Genomic DNA, 20,573 nt, shown 5'->3' on the forward strand with positions numbered 1-20,573 from the left:
AAAAAAAAAATGGAATCCCTTTCTAGTTAATACTACATATTCTTCAGCTTCTTTGTTGTAGTCAAAACTGAACAAATTTTTCTCACCTCAGAATATTTTTTTATGCTAAATATATCTAACTAATCCAAATGTAAGAACACTACTGCATAGAGCAGTTTGTCAGATCAAAACATCACTAAGGCTACAACATGCACAAAACACAGGAAAATTAATAGCAGCATCAGAGTTTCTTCTGAGAGAACATACAGCAACACATCGGAATGGCCTAGGAGCACAAAAAAACATACTTCAGCAGTGATACCTACCTATTGTGTCTCCTTGCTCATGTACCATGGAGGCCAGGTCTTTAATGATCTGGTTCACATCCAGCATGTCACTCTGAAAAGACAGAAAACATAAAAGACATGTTTCGTAACCAAGCTTTGTAACAAGAAAAAAAAAGGAAAAAAGGAAAAAAAGAGAGAAAAATAGGAAAAAGAATAAATAAGAGAAAGAATAAGAAAAAAAAAATGTCTATGTAGAATTAAAAGAAAAAGACCCAGTGCTCCATACACCCATGGTAAATCAAAAACACCATTAAACAATGCCACAGTTTATTGGATCTAAGTAAGCCAGTTGACTTAAGTTTTCTGTAAGAAACAAGTAGAATGATATGATTTTATGGTTGCTTTTCAGAATTGCAGAATACTAAGAGGGAAAAAGCAACAATAAAAACAACTGCTGCAAACCTCTCAGAAGAAGATATATTTGGTGCAAACCATTCATCCTAAAGTGCAGACTCTTACATAGGAGAAGCCCATTTTTAGGACAGCATTCATTTGGTAAAAAAATTATTTGTAAGTTGGTGCTGATCCAATAAAAAAATCACTGAATTTGAATCTCTTTATTGGTAGACAATCAAGAAATCAATCCATCAATCAGGCTGTGTTTGATGAATGGATTAATTTATATTTCTTAATGTACCAAAAGTAAAATTAATAGATTAAACCCAGACATTTTCCTAGTTCTAAGACAGCAGTCTCCAGAGACTTTGTTTCCCTATTATCTGAACAGTTACCATATACAAGAGTAAATGTGAGCATATGTTGACTTTTTATGTCACTGCCTTTTATAAAAACAATTAACCTAGCAATAACAGTTATAATAATGCAGACACTGCTAGATGCACTACCAGTAAGGCAACATTAGCAGAGCAGAAAAAAAAAAAAGACACTCAAGCAGGATGCATTTAGTTTAGCTGTACTACTTAAAGAATCACAGAAACATTGAGGCTGGCAGGAATCTCTGGAAATCATTTAATACAATGCTCCAAGCAGGTTGCTCAGAACCAATCCACTTGTTTTTGCATATCTTCAAGGATGTTCATAGACTGGGCAACAGTATATCCATGTGTTCCTTGTACTGGGGACCCAGCACTTCTGATATGCTGAGCAGAGAGGTAGGAGTATCTCCCCTGATCAGTTGGCAATGCTTCTTGCTTAAAGAAGCCCAGAATGCTGCTGGCCTTCTTTCCCACAATGGTGCACTGATGGCTCAATTTCAGCTTGCTGCCCATCTGTACTTACGACAGAATCACAAAATCATAGAATCATTTGAGTTGAAAGGGACTTATAAAGGTCATCTAGACCAATTCCCCTGCAATGAACTGGGACATCTACAACTAGATTAGGTTGCTCGGAGCCTGGTTCAAAGAGACTTCTGAAGAAAATACCTCTTCTCTGCAATCTTTCCATATAGACAGCCAGTCCCCAGCCTGTAACGGTGCCTGGAGTTATTTCTCCCCAGGGGCAGGACTTGTCACTTCCAGTTACTCTATCTCATGAGGTTTCTTCCACGGAATATTTCCCCAGCCTATCAAGGCTGTTATGATTTCAGCATAACCGCCTGCTATTCAACAGCGAGGATCTGAGGTCAAGATAATCAATATGCTCTGCTTCACACTCACCCATGGTGAGTCATTTCATGGTAAAAAGCTATCAGGTTAGTTAGTTACATTTGCATTCTTCAAGTCTTTGGGAACATCCTCTGATTGCTATTCTTCAAATATAATCAAGAGTGGCCTCACAATGACATTGGAAAACTCCAATGCTTTTGGTTCATTCAATCAGGTCTCATGGACTTAATCACAGAATCATATAATTGTTTGAGTTGGAATGGACCCTTGATAACTCCCAACTCCCCTGCAGTGAACAGGGACATCTACAGCTCAGTCTGGTTGACCAGAGCATCCTTCAGCTTGACTATGGATGTCTCCAAGGATGAAGGTTCATTTGGTATAAATGCCCCTCAGCCTGATATTCTATCATCAAGAAACTTCCTTGCTCTAGACCTTCCCTCTACTCTCAGAACCCAGAGATTCCTGAGGAACAGTCTTACCAGTACAGTAAGCTGAAGAAGGCATTAATCCATACTTTTGTGACATTTATCTTTAGTTCTCACGCCCTTCTAACATGTCTTTTCAGCTTTTCCTTCCATCCTTTCATACACACATCCCCAACTCCTGACTTTCTAAACTTTTTGTTGGCAGATTGCAATCGTATCTGACAGAGTGGCACAAAGATATTAAGTTTCTAAGAATTTCATGGAAGGAGGAGATAAATGGGTTTAAGGAAAATTTGCCAACTAGACAGCAGAGAATCCAAAATAGAGAAATATGAGTACATTCATTCTATAAATATTTCACAAGTTGATGGATACCAAAAAATCCAAACAACACATACAAAGGCACAGCAAACCAGACTTCTTTACTTTAGTTCACTCACAGAATCAATTGTCTGGATAACACAAGAATTATAAAATTAAAATCAAACACGAGCTCAACCAAGAAAGCATTATTACATCTGCACAGCAGAGGAGCAGCAACATATGCCTAATGTAATATCTAAGATCAAGATGTTTTCTGAAATGCTGAAAGTGCTCTGAAGAACCTGCTTCTCCCAGGGCTAATTGCACAGTAATTAATTTGTTCGCTTGGATTCTGTTGCAACTCTACCATCATACTAAAAAGTCAGCTTGTTTCCATCCTGCTTCTAAAGAATTCAGAATTTGTTATGGATAAATTTAGGAAATGAATAACAAAATGAATACACATCCTTCTGAAGTTTGTTATAAGAATTTAAGTGGCAGAACATTTAATCATAAAATGCAATAGAATCACAATCACTGGCAATAAAACCTGAGAGTACCATTGTGAATTTGTGAATATGTTCAAAATATTGAATAACTGAAGAAGTAAGAGAAACAAAAGACTTAAAAAAATTGTGAGAAATCATAATAAAACAACAAAAATGAAAGAACACAACCAAAACCTGCAAACAAAGATGGGGTAATGCATCACAAAATGCACTTCATTGATTCACTTGTCAGCCTAAATGAAGCTTTAATTATGTATGGTATTATTCATAACTTTTAAATTCTGTAGAATATTTTTTAAAAGCAATAATGTTTAAGTAACTTTGATTACAACAGACCAGTGGTCATAAATCACTGCCAAGGAATGAGGAGAAATTTGTTGTGATTTTTCGGATGGAGGAGTTGTGGGTTTTTTTTTTTTGTAAAAATATTTGAAAGAAGAAGGTTTAATAAAATGTGAATAAATGACAATTAACTTGAATGTGTTGTTCTGCTCTCACTTAACTGCTTAGTAAAAGATGATTAAAGAAATATTAAACAAACAAACAAAAAAAACAAACCAAAACAAAAACAACAAACAAACAAACAAAACACTAAAAAAAGCCCAGAATGCTCATTTGTCTCTCTTGGTTAAACTGCCTCTGACATCAGTCTTCAGTTTCTGTTACAAATAACATAAACAAAATTCTTTCTGCACTTCAATCAGCCTGTTTTGTTTTGCTCCGCTTCTTTTAAAGAACTTCAAGTGAACACAGCCTAAAACTTGTCCTTTTATTTGTACATATATTAGGTTAGATGGAGGCTATTATAATATATTGAATTACACCTCCACTCAGTTTTTCCACTGAAGTAAACTATGTAGGCAATTCGGTCTAACAAAGATCAGATGGGTCCACGAGAGTCCTCCTCAGCTATTTACTGTAAGGAATTGGGCTGTCTGCTTGCTGATCCCGGGATACTATGATGAGAAGGGAAGGGAGGAAAAGGGAAGGAATGAGAAAGGAAATTCACACTGTATATGAATTGTTATGTCTCACATTTGTCATTTTTATTCAAGTAGTTGTGAACAACTTTGTGGCTGTAGCGTATAGATCTCTTTCAAATCACTGTATCAATGCTTAAAATCATTGCTCGGCAAATATGGGTTATTTAAAACCAGATTCTGAGGTGGTAGGAAGGAAAAACTGTGGCTACTCAGTGTAAGAAAAAACAACAGAGGCAGTTGTAAGGCACAGAGTACAAAGCAATCTGACCTGAAGCAAGCAATCTGCTGAATAATTTAACCTGGCAATGTGAAGTTTCCAAGCACCTGATATATGTAAGCAAAACAAAACGAAAAAAAAAATAAAAGGAAGAAAAATAGCTAGAAATAAAGACATCTATAATGGCATATACCTAGCAGCTATGTTTCTGCTTCTCCTTGCCAAGTTTCTGTATCATGAAGTACCTCTGAACTTGCCAGGCACCAGAGTTTGTTAACAAAATCAAATTGCATTGGTTTCCCCAGTTTTGCACACAATATGCAGAATTCAAAGTGAAATAATGCTCCTCATAAATCTCTTTGGCTCCACCAAAACTGGGAGTATAACAGCAGCCCGTTTCAAAAATGTGTTCTTCCTGCCAGCTACTTGGGTTGGAGTTTCTTGTTTTTTAATCAACATCAGCCTCGACTGGTTGTCAACAATTCAGACCCTACATTCGGCAGCAAGAGGGAGACAGATTTAAATCATTCATGTTTTTATTTTTATTTTTCCAAAGGAGCAGTTTATGTAAGACAAGTCATTAATACAGTCAGAATATGGTGAAAATAAATGTCATGTGATAAAGATAACCAAAGCAAATAGAGAACTGCCAACTAACAAGCAACATAAGTGAGAAAAACAAAAAACAGAAGAATCTGGAACTCTAAAGAACTGGAGCATTTACTCTGGACAGAGAAAATGTGTTTAGTAAGTTCTGAACAGAAAGCACTAGGCAATTACGGAAAAACTAAACGAGTAATTTCACCTGACTTGGTAATTGAAGAATGTCACTGCAAAGTACCCAGAATTTGGAAAATTTCTTAAATTCCAACTCTTGCACAGTAACTTCTGGAAATACGAGTTTGCAGATAAACTGAAACTTTACATTTCCCATTTTTTACTTCAGCAAGACTACAATCTCAAAATTTTAAAAATGAATCTGGGGACAAGTTGAGTCGTAAAACTCAGACATTGTTCCCAAGATGGGAACAACCTTATCATAAATCCCAGCAGCCTATTTCCCCACAGAATGAATATTACTGAGATAGTCACCAAGACAGCAAATAAGTAAACCTCCCCTCACTTCCACTTTCATGACTAATGAGCTGAAGATTTATTGATACAGAAAACTTAGAACATAGTCCTGAGATTACTCATATTCTAAGGACACTTCTGTATTCCAACCACAAAAACAACACTAAATAAACCAGAAAGGGGAAACATGCTCTCTGGAAAAGGATGCAAAAAAATCATGTACAATCAATATTTTCTCTGTCCTACTTATTAAAATTCCAGAATCCTTTATCGATGTCAGCCCAAAGGATAAGTCACATGTGCTTTTAAGGATCTTTGATTAAGTTTGAGTAAAAAATAGCATCAGAAATATCACTGGTCTGTTCTATTTAGCATATGGGCATATATGTGTACTTGCAAACTATCCATTCACATTTTACAGAACTACTAAATAACATCTATACTATTTGCTGGCTAATTGTTCAGGTGATGCTGAAATCTACAACTGAGGTGCCATTCTGCCCCACCACCTTGGAACAAGCTATAAAGTAAACCTGAAGTAAATTCGGAAGTATGTAATATTATGTCCAGGTGTTCATGCCCCCAAAATGAAACAAAACAACAACAAAAAAACCTTACTACTTATCCTGAGGTACTGGAACAGGCTGCCTAAGGAGGTGGCAGAGTCACCATCCTTGGAGGTTTTCAAGAAAAGCATACATGTGTCACTGTGGGACACGGTTAGTGGGCATGGTGGGGATGGGTTGATGGTTGGACTAGAGGATCGAAGTGGTCTTTTCCAACTTTAATGATTCTATGATTCTTGAGGGGGAAAATAAGGCAGAAAAAAACTCCACAAAGCCCAAACACTTTGTAGTGTATATTACGTTTGATCAAAAAGGTGCTGAGATGTTCCACATATACTATTATATTTGCAATATTACTGGGGCATTTCTTATTCTTTGGTTCACTACATACGAATCACGTATAAAAAGTAAAGAGAAGAACTAATTCATGCAAGGTCCATCCCTTTCTCTTCTTAAAATCAGAGGGAAGAAGGAATAGGAAAAAGCTTATATAAGAAGTCAGCAAGCTTCTCTGATGCTAGGTGTGCAAAAGCTAAATCTTGCTGTAACAATCTTTCAACAAATATTTTTCTCTTGTCTGTGGCTGGGAATAAAAAAAATGGCATTCTATAAATCAAAGTGATTCAACCTAAGCAGCAGCAGACCAGCAGAAAATTGTTTTGAGGGCAGAAGCTATATAGAACAGCAATTACAGACTGAATTAGATCTCCTTTGGGACAGCACAAGAGCCACTGTAGGGAGTTACTTTCTTTCACTTGCTCTCTTTTGTGTGCTTTCTCTGTTTTGTTGGTGGTGTCATCTTGGGAGGTGTAGCACTTCACTGCATAATTAAAATAGTTATGCGTAGATTCAGCATGCTAATCCTATATCTTCTCAGGGACAGAGGAATCAAGAAATATGGCATAAACATTCTTCCTGACCACCAAAAGCCAAACAGTGATGCTGTAAAAAGAGAGGTGAGGGGAGGCCTCATGGCAGCCTATAGCTCCTCAAGGGGAGCTGAGGGGCAGCACTGAGCTCTGCTCTTTGGTGACAGTTCCAGTGCCAAAGGGACCAGCATGGAGGTGCATCTGGAGAGAGTCAGGTGGGTGTCAGGAAAAGATGCTGCACTGAAGGGCAGTGGGCACAGCTAAAGCTGCCAGAATTCAAGGAGCTCTCAGACACAGGATTTGGATTTTAGGTGGTCCTGTGTGGAGCCAGGAGTTGGGCTTCATGATCTTTGTCTGTCTCTTCCAGTCTCAAGACATTCTATGATTCTATGACATGCCTCGATCTCTTAAGGCAAAGGCGAGGCTTTAGCAGAGAAGACCTCAACAGGGATGAACAGAGATCTTCAGAACAGCCAGCTGGAAATATAATTCATTATGATCTGAGCATTGACTCAAGGATATGTTTAACCTACCGTACCCTCCTCACTGCAAATGTTTGAGCAAATTTCTGTGTACTGAAGAGGGCAACGGTGGCACTTGGGAAGCCCAAATGACTGCATATTTGAAGAAGAGGCAGGAACAACAAAATTGGTAAAAACAGAAAAGGTATCAACATATTTAATGCAGCTCACTTCCCTTTGTCCACCTAATGGACATCTCACACATCATGTGATTACCCTTTATTTTATTGATGATCTTGAGTGAATTGGAAGTAAGACCTCCAAGTCACCTTCTCAATCACCCTCAGAGTGCCTTCTGACTAGCAGCAATCTGAAGAGGATTTTGTTTGACAGGTGGTTCCCCTGGAAAGCTCCTCTCCCCTTAGCCATCTAACCACGTCTGAAGACTTGTCTTGACACCTTGTGTTAATAATAGGTCTCATCTTTTGTGATACCAGCCAAAAGGTGTGACAAAGAGCATGAAGGTGCTACAGAATGTAACTGTGAATATTTCGTTAGCATCTTTTAGTCACCTTTCTTTGGTGCTTCACAACTGTGTATTTAAATCACATCACCTACAAATATGCATTGCTATCATTATCCTCCACATATTCCATATCTCTCAGTATCTCTTTGTATATATCCCAGACTATTTAGGACAGATATTTTCTTTCATGGGAACTTTATCAGTTCCAAGTCCATGCTGAAGGTTAGAAGTGAACTGGTGTCTCAGGGAAATGGGATACTACAAATGATAGGAATAGATACTTTGACCTTTCAAAGACAGTTAGATGTGGAAATGTGAGATGAGTTAATGGAGAACCTCATCAATATTTCTGATTTGAAAGAGGTATCCTCCCTTTATATTTGGGAATCTGAAGCATACCAGGAAGTAGCAAAGATCGTGTAAAAAAATCTTATTAACCAGGGTTTTGAACTTCTAATTAATCTACATCCAAAATTATACTTAAAGACAGCAGTTATTAAAATTATTTGGCTTCTTATATGCACATACATGCGAGCACTCATACAGCCATACATACACTTTTATTCCTGTATACACAACCAAAAACACATCCTCTTGTACAAACAGAAACTATATATATAGATACACTCATATTTTTAAGATCTTACTTACCCCAACATACAGCAGGTGTTAATTGGGCATTTAAGGATTAGCAGATTGCAGAGACACAAACATAACCTATTTCAGTCTACAGTAGAGCAAAACAGAACCTAAATTTCACATGTTTCTCCTAGCTAATCGCTCTGTTGTAAGATAAGCAGGGATGCTGATGTGTTCTGATAACAGGCAAACAAACAAATATTAGTCTGCCTTTGCTTAGTCCTGACAACAAATGTTGTATTGATATTATCTTAACGTCAAAGGGACAATAGTTTCATATTTAATACAGTTTGATAAGGGCTAATGATTTTAAACTAAGAGATTTAGATTAGATATAAAGAAGTTATTTACTATGAAGGCTCTAGAGCCACTGCAACAGGTTGTCAAGAAAAGCTATAGATGCCCCATCCCTGGAGATGTCCAGGCCAGGTTGGGTGGGGCCATGGGTAACCTGATCTATAGGAAGATGTTGGACTAGATGATCTTTAGAGATCCCCTCCAATATAAACCATTCTATTATTCTGTGATTTTATGGTTCCATGATTCTTTAATATCAAGCAAGAAAGGTTCTTATCAGAAAACCAAGAAATAACATCTGTGTGGAGAGCAAAGTAATTATTAGTCAAGGTGCAGAGCAAACAGATGAATGTTTCAAAACTCATCTGTGATGGATGAGATCAGGTGGATTTAAACATTCTGCTGTGCAAAGCCCTTCCTCCGTTTCCAACTCTCTCCTCTTCCCCTGGAAAGTCATGAAGTCCCCAACTGCTCACTGCCCACAGTGAAAGCTATAGGAGATCCACACCCTATGTGAATTGAAAGGGAAGTGATTTTATTACTTTCACAACTACAGAATTATAAAATTGTTTGAGTTGGAAGGGTCTTTTAAAGGCCAACTGATTCAACATCCCTGCAATTAACAGGGACATCTACAGCTAGAACAGGTGTCTCTGAGCTCCATCCAGCCTGATCTCGAATGTCTCCATCAGGGCAATCATGGGGGAGAATATCAGCACTCCTCTGCATATGGGGGAATGCCACCATCTTATTTCCCTTTCCTCACTGTCTCGTGTCACAGCTGGTGCAAATCTCCGGGATATTATAACACACATTTGGAAGTCATAACATTAAAAATCTGTTAGACTGGTCACACCTATTATTTGTTGTTACGTGCTTCTTAGTTTATGCCATTATTTGGACCATGTCACAGAACAACTATCCACGTCCAAATGACAAACCCAACATTTTACTCTCTCATAAGCAAGTTTCTAGCTACTCTGCAACCAAAGAAAGATCAATATCTCGTGTTTCCAACAAAGCATTGAGCTGCATATGAAAAAGGCTACCAAGCTAGAAATACTGTTTCTGATTTCTGCTATGGCAGAAATCGTCCTGTGTGATTTTTGCGCAAGTCATCTGTCCCACCTTCCTGCAAGGAGCATTCCATAGTTAAATTTATTTATGTTTATGGGGCAGATTGGTGCCATAACAGATGAATAAAATATACAGAAAAAATAAATGCAAACAGAGATAATGAATTGCTGATATTGTGGCATTCATATTCTGGAAACAGAAATGCCGAGTGATGAAGAAAGTTTCTGAAGTTTTATACCATTAAAAACTAGAATACAAGTCACAGCTTCAGGGGTTGTGAAATTTGCTGGTCTGATGCACTGAGAGCAAAAATGAAATACAAAACAGACATAAAAACAGCCATATCAACTGGAGAAGAGCTGTCCACCCATAATGATCCATTGCCTTATCTGAGAACAGTCTTTTATCAGCAACAGCTCACTCAGTCTTCTGCAAGAGTTGGGCAATAAACACACTGATTAGATGCAATTGCCATGAACTGGTTCATGACGTGGATACCTGTCCACCAGGAACTATTAGTTTGCATTATACGGTTATTTTATATCAGCTTCCAAACTGCTCCAATGAGCCATGGGTCTCTTCAGAGACAAACTGCAAGAAGGGAGATACATGGCTTCATACTGCAATCTATTTTTATTTTATTTTATTTTATTTTACTTTATTTTATTTTATTTTATTTTATTTTTGCCATAGGAATGCTATTTGGGGACATGTAGTCTTCTGAAAAAAATGAAGTCATTTTAATACTTACAGCCAAACATTTTTGCAGCTGTTCAGAAGATCTTCCAAGAACTAAGTGACCAAAGATATGGAAATTCATACCCAAACTCCAAACTCAGTATCTTACACACTGAGTTTTCCTTTAGCATCACCTACTTTCTGCCCTGGGCTGAAGTATATAAACTAATACAAGTAGTGTGGGAAGTAGTGTAATCTATCTCACTGCCTGATACCAGCCCCAGGAAAGGTAGTTTATTGCAGGCAGTATGTTATCTTCAGAAATCGTAACGGTGCAAAGATTATGACAAAAACTTCAACTTTTTCTACTCTTTGTTTGCAGCACTATTAATTCTTCACTCTGGATTTATTTCCATGAGGGTCATTTAACCAGAAACACACAATGAAGAAATACATTTTCTTTTTAGGAGTGTTCTGGGAAATCAAGCAATTAGTGCAATCTTAAACTGTCATGTATTATCAATTGCCACTCAATTATTTTCCTTAAGTAAAATAGTGATTGCAGAGTCTGATCTGAAGCTATGAAGTGCTGCATTCAGCAGCTCTCCTTTATTTAGGTGCGCTATTTATTCTTGCAAAATTAAAAAAAATACATATCTAATTTTAACTGAAAAGGGTAAGACAAAGAGACAATGGAGAAAAGAAGAGTGACAATACATAGTGTTTTTTCACAATTTTCTGCTGTATGGTTTCAAGCTATGCCAGAAGAGGTTCGGGTTGGATATTAGGAAAAATTTCTTCTAGAAACAGTGGTGAAATATTGCAGCAGGCTGCCCAGGGAGGTGATGGAGTCACTATCCCTGGAGATGTTCAAGAAACATATAGATGTGGCACTGAGAGATGTGGTTTAGTGGACATTATGGGGATGAGATGATGGTTGGACTAGCGGATCTTAGTGGTCTTTCCAACCTTAATGATTCTATATTGCCAGTTCTAATGTTGAAAATAGCTGTACTTTAAATAGAGTCTGGAGTCAATCTTCAGCACAAGTGGAAACCATGGCTTTGATGCAGGGAGGACGCTGCCTCTTAAAGATGTCACTGAATGTTGGAAGAATCTGTCCTCTGCCTCCAGAACAGTCATCACATATCCTAATTCTACCCAAAGTTCAGACAGTCCTTAATGGTAAAAACTGGGGAAAGAGAAGACATCATCTGTATATAAAAGAAAATGGATATGCTATGTCTTGTCCTATGTATTTTTAAAAACAAACAGTATGTTCTTTGCAGACTACTTGAAATTTCAGCTCTGTGGACTGCTGACTACATTGTTGACACTTACCTTGTGTATTTTCAGCCAGTAATGCAGGCTTCCTTAAAGGAATAAATGCTGAGTAAAGGCACCTGAGGGACAATTAATTAAAGCACAGCTAGAGGCTTAGGTAATGAAGGCTTGACAGTTCACACATCCTGTAAAAATCAGACTTGATGGAGCTGACTTTGTAGAACAACCTTCATACAGCTTTAGGTTCCATTCTGCATGTAAGATAGCTTCTTTTTAGAAGTATCCATTATATCCAAAATGATTAATCTCATTGTTCATCGATTACTCTTAATGTTTAATTCATACTTATCTGTCTCTAGTTACTATCTAGTAATTTGTTACTACTTTCAAGCTTAATGTTTTAAATTATTCTATTCTTTTTTTCAGCGCTATTACACATCGAGTATCTCAATGCAGTCATCACGGCTCAACTAATCACTGCTGCACTTTCTGAGCCTGCAGTTGGTAAATTCCTGTAATCTCTCTTCATAAATTATGTGTAATACTTCTTCCTCATCTCTTTCCCTTTGGATTGCCTCCAAATTTCTAATAGAAAAAAACTAGCCCATGCAGTTCTCTCTCATTTCTTACACACCTTCCCATCAGATAAACATCGCCTTAGGCAGATTTTGAAAAATGTATGGCCATTTGCATTACTTTTCAACTTTCTGTATTTATTTTCCTGATGGAAATTTCCATGTCTTGGTTAAAACTACATTAGTGACTTACATCATGCTAATTGAGCAGCGTTTTGCCTGTATCTCAGAGGTGAGTGAGTTGCAAAGTATGAGAGGTCTAGAAAAGTTATTCTATTGACTTCTGCAATATGCTCTGAGATTCTCAGGGTAAGTCCTTCATTTTTGTCAGTATGAAGAAATTAGAAAGGCACAAATCCTTACACCCTACAATCGCAGAGTCACTCAGAAGAAAAGTTTCCCTAGGCTTCCTCAGTAGGCACAAGAGGGAGACAGGCACCTTCAGAAAGCAGTAGATTTAAACCAGTGAGATGAGTCTGCAAAATAGTAAGTAGCACTGCAAAGAGGGAGAATCCTCTGAGTCACTGTTCTCAGAGACAAAAATGTTCCAAAAATGCAATTTGGCCCACCAACCCTGCGGATAACATATCCATATGTTCATGCTGATTGGTGGTCAAGATGCATTTAGAAAATGCTCTTAGTTTAGTACCTAGTTTAACTCTTAGTTTGCCCTGTATGGAGTCAAGATCACATCTGGAGTGCCATCCACAGTTTTTCTTTATTTTCTCTCTGTGTTTTCACTCTGAAATGCCTGAGATTTCACAGGTTTTATTTACTTAAGCCATGAATTCCTTCATTACACTTTCATAGCCACATTGATCTCACTGTCCAGAGCAGTTCTTCCCCATCAGTTCCTCTTCATTATGGGGTTTAGATATGTTAAACATTCACATCTATTGTTCCAGTTGCTATTTACTCCATCACTTCTTCCTTGTTTGCTTTTGTCATGTCTTTCATCTTGCTTGCAAAGTTTTACTTCATGCTTGCTGTGTCTTCTCCACACCTTACCCTCTCCTCTTTTGGCTTTTTGTTGTTACTGCCACCCACTGGAAGAATCTGGTCTCTAAGGTTGTTTTCACAGGAAAAAAGTACATATAATTTTATCATATTTTCCATGGCAGGGAGTTGGAACTAGATGATCTTCGAGGTCATTTCTAACCCAAGCCATTCTGTGATTCAATGATTCGTTAGCTAGGCAGGTAGAAAATAATCTTATCTGGTATTTTGACCTTCGCTGTTCAAAAACATATGAAACTACCTATTGATTTAGATCAGTACCACTGTAAGTTGAAGGCTTCAGAGTCATTTTCCAGTAAGAGCTGAGGAGAAGCAAGACAAGGAAGACAACTCACATGTATGGCAAGTCAACAGATGATCATTTTGAGCCCAGGTTTTGCTTCACTTCGAGCACAATTCAGGAGTCACTGACAAGTACTCTGTATTCCAAACAGGTAGATGGGGAACAGTGCAATTCTCAGGAGGAAGACCCCAAATTCTGGGGTTGGAGAACAACAGAGCCATTGATATTTGGCATCCAGAGATGCATATATATTTCTAAAAAGGAAAACAGGATAGTGCCAGATACGTGCATACAACTGCTAAATAGATATATAGATGCAATAGCTCTTACATATACAGATCACCCATGCTATACCAGTAAGTGTCTGATATTCTAAGATCTTCTGTCCATCTCTTAACAGCACTGTGAATGACACTACTAGTCAATAACTGAAATGACAGATAGGAACAACAAACAGCTCTCCCTTTGACCAAAGCAGCTCTCGTTCAAACAGTTAAACATTCACTTTACTTTGTCAGTTTTGGTTATGTGCCATTGTCAGATGGGGGAGAGGCTTACTTAGCAAATAGTCTAGGTCACTTAAACCTCTAAAGGACAGAGCTACTATTTATAAAGCAGTTTGTGGATGACATGTTGATGTCTGCTACACCTACATTTACAGCTCAGCAAACTTCCCCAGGCTCTGCTTAGTGTCAATGGAGAGCCAAACAGTAGGCTTGAGGAGTTCAGATTAAGGTTTAGATATTTTCCAATTGTCTGGGACTCATAACTGCTAACCTGAAGATTTCAGTGAAATAGCTGAAGCAGTCTTAGAGCTGCTAACTGAAAATTCACAAGGAATCAAGTGAATTTCCATAAGACTTGAAAAGAAAGCGAACAAAACAAAATACCAAAGTCTGGGAATTATAGGCCAGTCAGCTTACTGTCAACCATGTGCTGACAATGGTACAACTGCTGTAAAAAGTAGTAAAATGTATGATTTGCAGTTGTGCAAAACACAACAGGAGAATTAGCAGATTGCTTTAAAAAGTAATTCTCCTTACTTCAGTACTAGATTGGAAGGATGCGCTGACATGAGTTTTTCATGGGTTTGTCTAGGATCCAACAACATTTTGGAATAGAGAGGAGGGTTACTAAATACATAGATTCAGTGAAACTCAAAAATATTTAGATTTGCAAGAAGACACAATTAGAATTCAAACTGATCTTGTTCAATTAGGGGAACACAATAAGAAACAAGGGTGAAGACAAATAATAAACCATAGAATCATATAATCCTTAAGGCTGGAAAAGATCTTTAAGATCATCACATCTAGTCCGACCGTCAAGCCATCCCCACCATGCCCACTGACCTCATGTCCCTAAGTGCCACAGCTACACTTAACTCTACAGCTACACTTAACCTCTAGGGATGGTGACTCCACCACTTTCCTGGGCAGCTGTTCAATACAAGGGTCTACAGAAGACAAATAGAATAGGAAAAAAATTTCCCTGAAGTTCTTAAAAATAAAAGATCTTAGGGCTGCTGGGAGCAAAGCCACAAGTTGTGGGCCACCTGGAGAAAGTTCATTGAAAAGCCATGGGAGAGTGGTCGAAGGTATCAGAAACACAGCTCAACAGACTAGAAAAGTTTGAAGTGCAGGTATCAAAAACGATAAGGCTTTTCAAATATGTGAAACTGCTGCAACAGGGAAATAATCTGTTCTCCTTATCCATCATGGATAGGACAGAAATTCATGGGCTTAAACTGCAACAGAAGACATTCATACAAGAAGTTAATGATTTGGGTAGCTGATCCCATCTTAGAGCTGAGAGATGGATTTGATGATGTTTAAAGATTCCTCTTAACTGTGCTTGTCTAATATTCAATGCAATCAATACGAACCCTGGAACTCAGACAGAGATGCACTATTTCAGACAGCAGCCACAAACTTCCTATCTGCTGGAGTCACTAAACTGATTACAGCACGCACCTCTCCCCTAGCTCTTATGTGTTAAGATAAATTCAGCAAATCTCTGCTCTGCTAAACATCCCTGTCCACAAAAATAAAAGGCAAAACTCAATAAGCTTTAAGCAACTTTTCAATAGCAATGAAGACATTTTCTGTCATTAAACAGCAGTAATCAGACAAGAGCATCTCACCTCTTTAGCATGGAACAATAGCATTTCCAGGCAGGGAATCCTAACAACAGTGTGCCATCTATCAGCTGCGTGTAAAAACAAACCACAACCAATCCTTCTCCTGAAGTCCGCACTTAGAAACTGCCAAGCATGTCTACAGTGACAGAGCACATATCCCTGGGCTTACAAAATCAGGAGCTACTCAGTAGAGAAGTCAAAAAACTGTCCTGCCTTCCTTCTCACCTTTGATGGCCCCCAAAGGAAATGCAAATTTTGAAGAATTTAGGTAAATCTCTTCTTTATCAAGAGTGTAAACCCATATGTGAATCCAAATCAGCTTTCAATGAGTTGTTTTAGTTTGAATTTGAGTTGGGTAAGGGTCTAGAATGGAAAAGAGGAGGGCTTGGTTCATTCTCAACAACACACATCACCCTCTCCTCTCCTTCAAGGCAGACTGTCAAAACGAATAATTTTCCAACACAGAGAACACCCATCATACCCTAGATTATATGTCACAGAGTAAAACGAAATAGATAAATATATATATATATCTAATACTAAGTGGTATCAACCTACTTATCTCAGGCCTCCATCTGCAAAGTTTCATTGTTCCAATAACACTTCTAAAGGAGAGAGGAAACTGAGTTATTGCTTTGATTTTTGGTTGGCGACAGTACTGGCAGCCTTGCAGCCTGTTAACTACTTGGCATCGGCCCTTGGACTGAGCTCTCTGTCCAGTCCATCAACAACTACTCATCTCCTGCTAGCAGCACTGGTAGGGGTATACAAACAATCAAATGCAACCAAAGCATTCTCTTACATGTCAACACGATGAGGCTATTAAGAATAAAAACAGAACTACGCTTTACTTTCCTTAAGCAAAATGAATGAATTTGCATTTGTTTGCTGTTGCCTGGACAGTTATAGATACTGAAAGCAGACATTTATCAGATGAAATCTCTTGTAGAGACCCTTGTCCTGTAGGACTCAGTACATGCTTTGCCCAAGGCACACTGGCTTATCACTGTTTTCCACCAGGATGCTGGCAAGGCCCTGTCTCTTGCTGAACATTGATGAATGAATCCTCTTTGCTGTCTAACACGCCAGAGATCGTAGAATCATTACAGCCCACACTGGAAAGGATCTCAGAAGATCATCAAGTCCAACTTCTTGTGGAAAAAGAGAGCCTCAGTGGTATTATACATCACCCTGTCTGACTGCATCTTGAAAATCTGCAGTGATGGGGATTCTGCCATGTTCCTGGGGAGGTTGTTCCAGTGATTTATAGTCCTCACTTAAAAACATAAATAAGTTATATCAAGAAGAAACCTCTCCCGGGGCAACCCATTGCCCATTCTCTTCTCCATGTACCTCCTTGTAACGAGAGATCCTCTGCCCGCTTTGTAGACACCCACTGCATACTTGAATACCGTGATGAGGCCTTCTCCAGGGGTGAAAACACATAAATCCTTTAGTCCTTCCTCACAGAGCAGGCTCTTCAGCCCTTTGATCATCTTCATGACTTTCCTTTGGACCCTCCCAGCTTGTCCACAACTTTTTTGAATGTCAAAACCTTCAGCTGCTCAAGAGAACCTAAAGGATGCATTAAATTTGGGCAGCCTCCATGAGCATCTACCAGTCAGCCAGCCTCAGCTCAGCAGACAATCAAAATTAATCTCCCTTTGTGTATTTTGACTCTCAAAGACCCCACATCACATTCACAGGGTGAATACTTCTCCAAGTATTCATAGCTCCAAGTATTCATGGTCAGGAACTGGCCCCTCTTTCTCAGCACCATCACACACTGTCACATTTAGATTTATTGGACTCTCAAAGTAGTTTATTAATACTGAGTGCTTCTCGTCTGATTCCAACCCTGACATGTGCATTGAACTCTCACCTCTCTCTGAAGACTCTCAGGGTTGGGTTGTTTTTTTTTGGTTTTTTTTGTATCTTTCCTTTGGTTTATTTATTTATTTATTAAACAGAAAATGGACTGCCGTAAATTTTGCCCTTTCAAGTGTTTAGTGACAGAATGGAGTTGCCTTCAGTCACATCTGTTTATCCTGGTAAGCACATTTATAAAGCAGTTTCCCATCCTTGTTATTCTGTCAATGGCGTTTCACACTGCAGCTACTTTAATGTAGCATTTTATCACTTGTCCTAAGGGCTGATGACAGCTGCCAGTTGAAGGCCTTCATTCTAATTTTAATTCTGTTCTTTTTCCTTTTATTCTTTTGCCCCCCACCTTTCCCTTTATTTCCAAGCTTTGTGGACTTGTGGGCAGAAGGAGGATGACGTGACGACGATTTCCTCTCCCCTTTAACACACAGATATTATAAGCACGTAAAGTGAAGCTGCGTTACCAAAGAAAAGTTAAACTTCAGGGTAGTGTGGCTGCATTTCAGTTGGCTATTAGCCTTTTCATTTTCTCCTGATAAATTCTCCATTAATGCTACTGGTTTTAAATTTCCCTGCTCCCTTTCTTGCAGAAATTGGATTGTTCAGCTCCTAGGGAAGGGACTTTGCATTCTTGCTTCCTGTGATCCTGCCTCCTTCCAGAATTACCTCAGTCCAAGTAGAGTAGGCTAGATTTGGGCTCAAACTGCAGGAGAACAGAAATTTTACCTGAGAAATACATACACATTAGCTGGTCTCGCAGTAATTCTCTCCTTGCATCAACATCCACATCTACACCCAAGAAAGATCATAAATGTGATGGAGGAAGAATTGAATTAGTTCACTAAAAGAATCAAAGTCTGATCTTAAGAAAGAGATTTTTTCACTGCTACGACAGCAACATTTTGCATTCTTCCAAGAAGAGGGAAAGAGGTATACAGCATCAAAGAAACACTGGGATTAAACCCTTGATTGGGACTAAGCATTATTTTGTTGTGGTGCTTGTCTCAGACTGAGTTTTGAATGCGTCCTAATGGCAACTCCTGGTTTGCTCAACAGCCCAGCAAAGAGAGTTCTGAGTTTCAAGACAGCATCACTGCTCAGAACTTTTGTTACACTTAGAGGATTATAAAAAGTCAATCCTTTGAGGAGCTTGGAATAAACCTAGATTTTTAGGAGTGGACAGGTTGATCTTCTTTTTGTAGAAGTGAACTCTGAAAATCCTTAAGATTGCAAGATTTTTGCATGTCACAATTAGAAAAAATGTTTTGTCAGCTCTAGAAATCCTATCCCAATTCAGAATACTGTTGCTAGCCTGTAAGGTCATATCTCAGGCATATTATTACACCATTCAGCAGCAAGGTCCAAGATATGAATTTCATCCTGAGATGAGCCAGCCTTTCTCTTGCTCACATTTTCACTTAGCTTTCTTAAAACACAAAATAAATTCCTTCTCCTGAACTGATCTGCAATTAACATTAGATTCAATTATTATTTTTTTTCATTAGAATTGATTTTTTCCCTATTTTATAGGTGGAATGTACTGTCACGTTGGTGAAAGGGCAGCCTGCCAGGCTATTACTTAGGTAACCCTGGCATGACTAAATAGAAAGCTTTTCATTTGTTCAATTGAACCTAAGCATCAAAATGAGGACATTGTTTTTCTTTAATTTCATTATCACAGACTGACAGTTTATAAGTGCATTTACTCATTCAGTCATCAGTCCACAATTATCAAGACAATACTATGCATCTTTTCTCTAACTACAAATAGGGTAAATAAAACACTGCTGTTAATAAACAACTATACTTACAAGAAAGCAGAAAAAATAAAGTTGGGCCAATGCAAAGCAAATAGGTAAAGATCAAGTGACAAAAGCTTCTAAATTTATGTCAGTGTGAGAAGGTGATCTCAGAGGTGGAAGATGAGATTCTTTTAATTTGCAAATCCACAAAAAAAAAACAGTCTGAACAATCTGGCCAGTATTTACCTAGAGAAAACCAGAGATATTGGTGATTATGGATAGATGTCAGAACTAGTGAGACAACAAGCACTTCAGCAAACGAAAAGAAACAGGCCACACCACAGATGAATTCATGGTCCAGCAAATGTCTAAAATCAAATCAGATGAAATATGTCCTAAAAGTGTCTTCTCAGATACTTTTATTATGAGGCTTTTAAGTCACGTGTGGGAATCTACATACTGGAAACGTAGAGCTAGGGAAAGGGTATTGTGCCTCAGTCAGTAAAAAGTCCTAATAAACAGTAGTATCCAACATCTGACTTGCAAACGCTAACATCTAATCTTTATTTAGGAACAACCCCTACTGCAGATTGAAGGTTACAAATAACTGAGCTTTACAAAAAGTCTTGGCTGCTTGAATGATGAATAGAGTAATAAAACTTTACACTTCATGGTAAAATGGCTAAAACAGGACAAAACAACAAAACACATGCAAGGCTGTGATAGCCCTGGCCTTGTAAGTAAAATCACAGTTCACTTATCCCTGTAGTCCTTTAAACAAGTCAATAGCTCAGTGGAAATGAAAAAGAAAGTGTAAAACACTTAATTCTTTTTTCAAATTGTAAAGGCCTGTGACATTGTCACTCCTGACGTGACCATAGAAGGTAACTAACCTGGAGTGAGGTACAAAACAATGTCAGTGCAAAAGCAAATAAGGAGAAAGAAGAAGGAAAAAACAAAACCATCAAAAAAGCCTCCTAGAAGTAGGTCAGTTTCCATCATAGCAAAAGGTTAACAGTCAGCTGCCTCTAGGCATTATGCTGGATGCCATGTTGTTAAATATATTTATTAGTGCTCCAGGAAGCGGAATCAGTGGTGAGGGGAAAAAAATCAACAAAACAACAAAA

General features: G+C 38.2%; 1 protein-coding gene across 1 annotated transcript in view; it reads right to left on the minus strand.

Annotated features, from left to right (window-relative positions):
- Nucleotides 1–273: 273 nt before the first annotated feature.
- Nucleotides 274–20,573, minus strand: part of TSNARE1 (t-SNARE domain containing 1) — a 42,810-nt gene continuing 22,510 nt past the window's right edge. The window contains exon 3 of the mRNA XM_010709379.1: nt 274–378. Coding sequence (XP_010707681.1) covers nt 289–378 — 90 coding nt within the window. The 3' untranslated portion in view covers nt 274–288. The remainder of the gene's footprint in view (nt 379–20,573) is intronic.

Source organism: Meleagris gallopavo, chromosome 3, assembly GCF_000146605.3.
Source record: "Meleagris gallopavo isolate NT-WF06-2002-E0010 breed Aviagen turkey brand Nicholas breeding stock chromosome 3, Turkey_5.1, whole genome shotgun sequence".
NCBI lineage: Eukaryota > Metazoa > Chordata > Aves > Galliformes > Phasianidae > Meleagris > Meleagris gallopavo.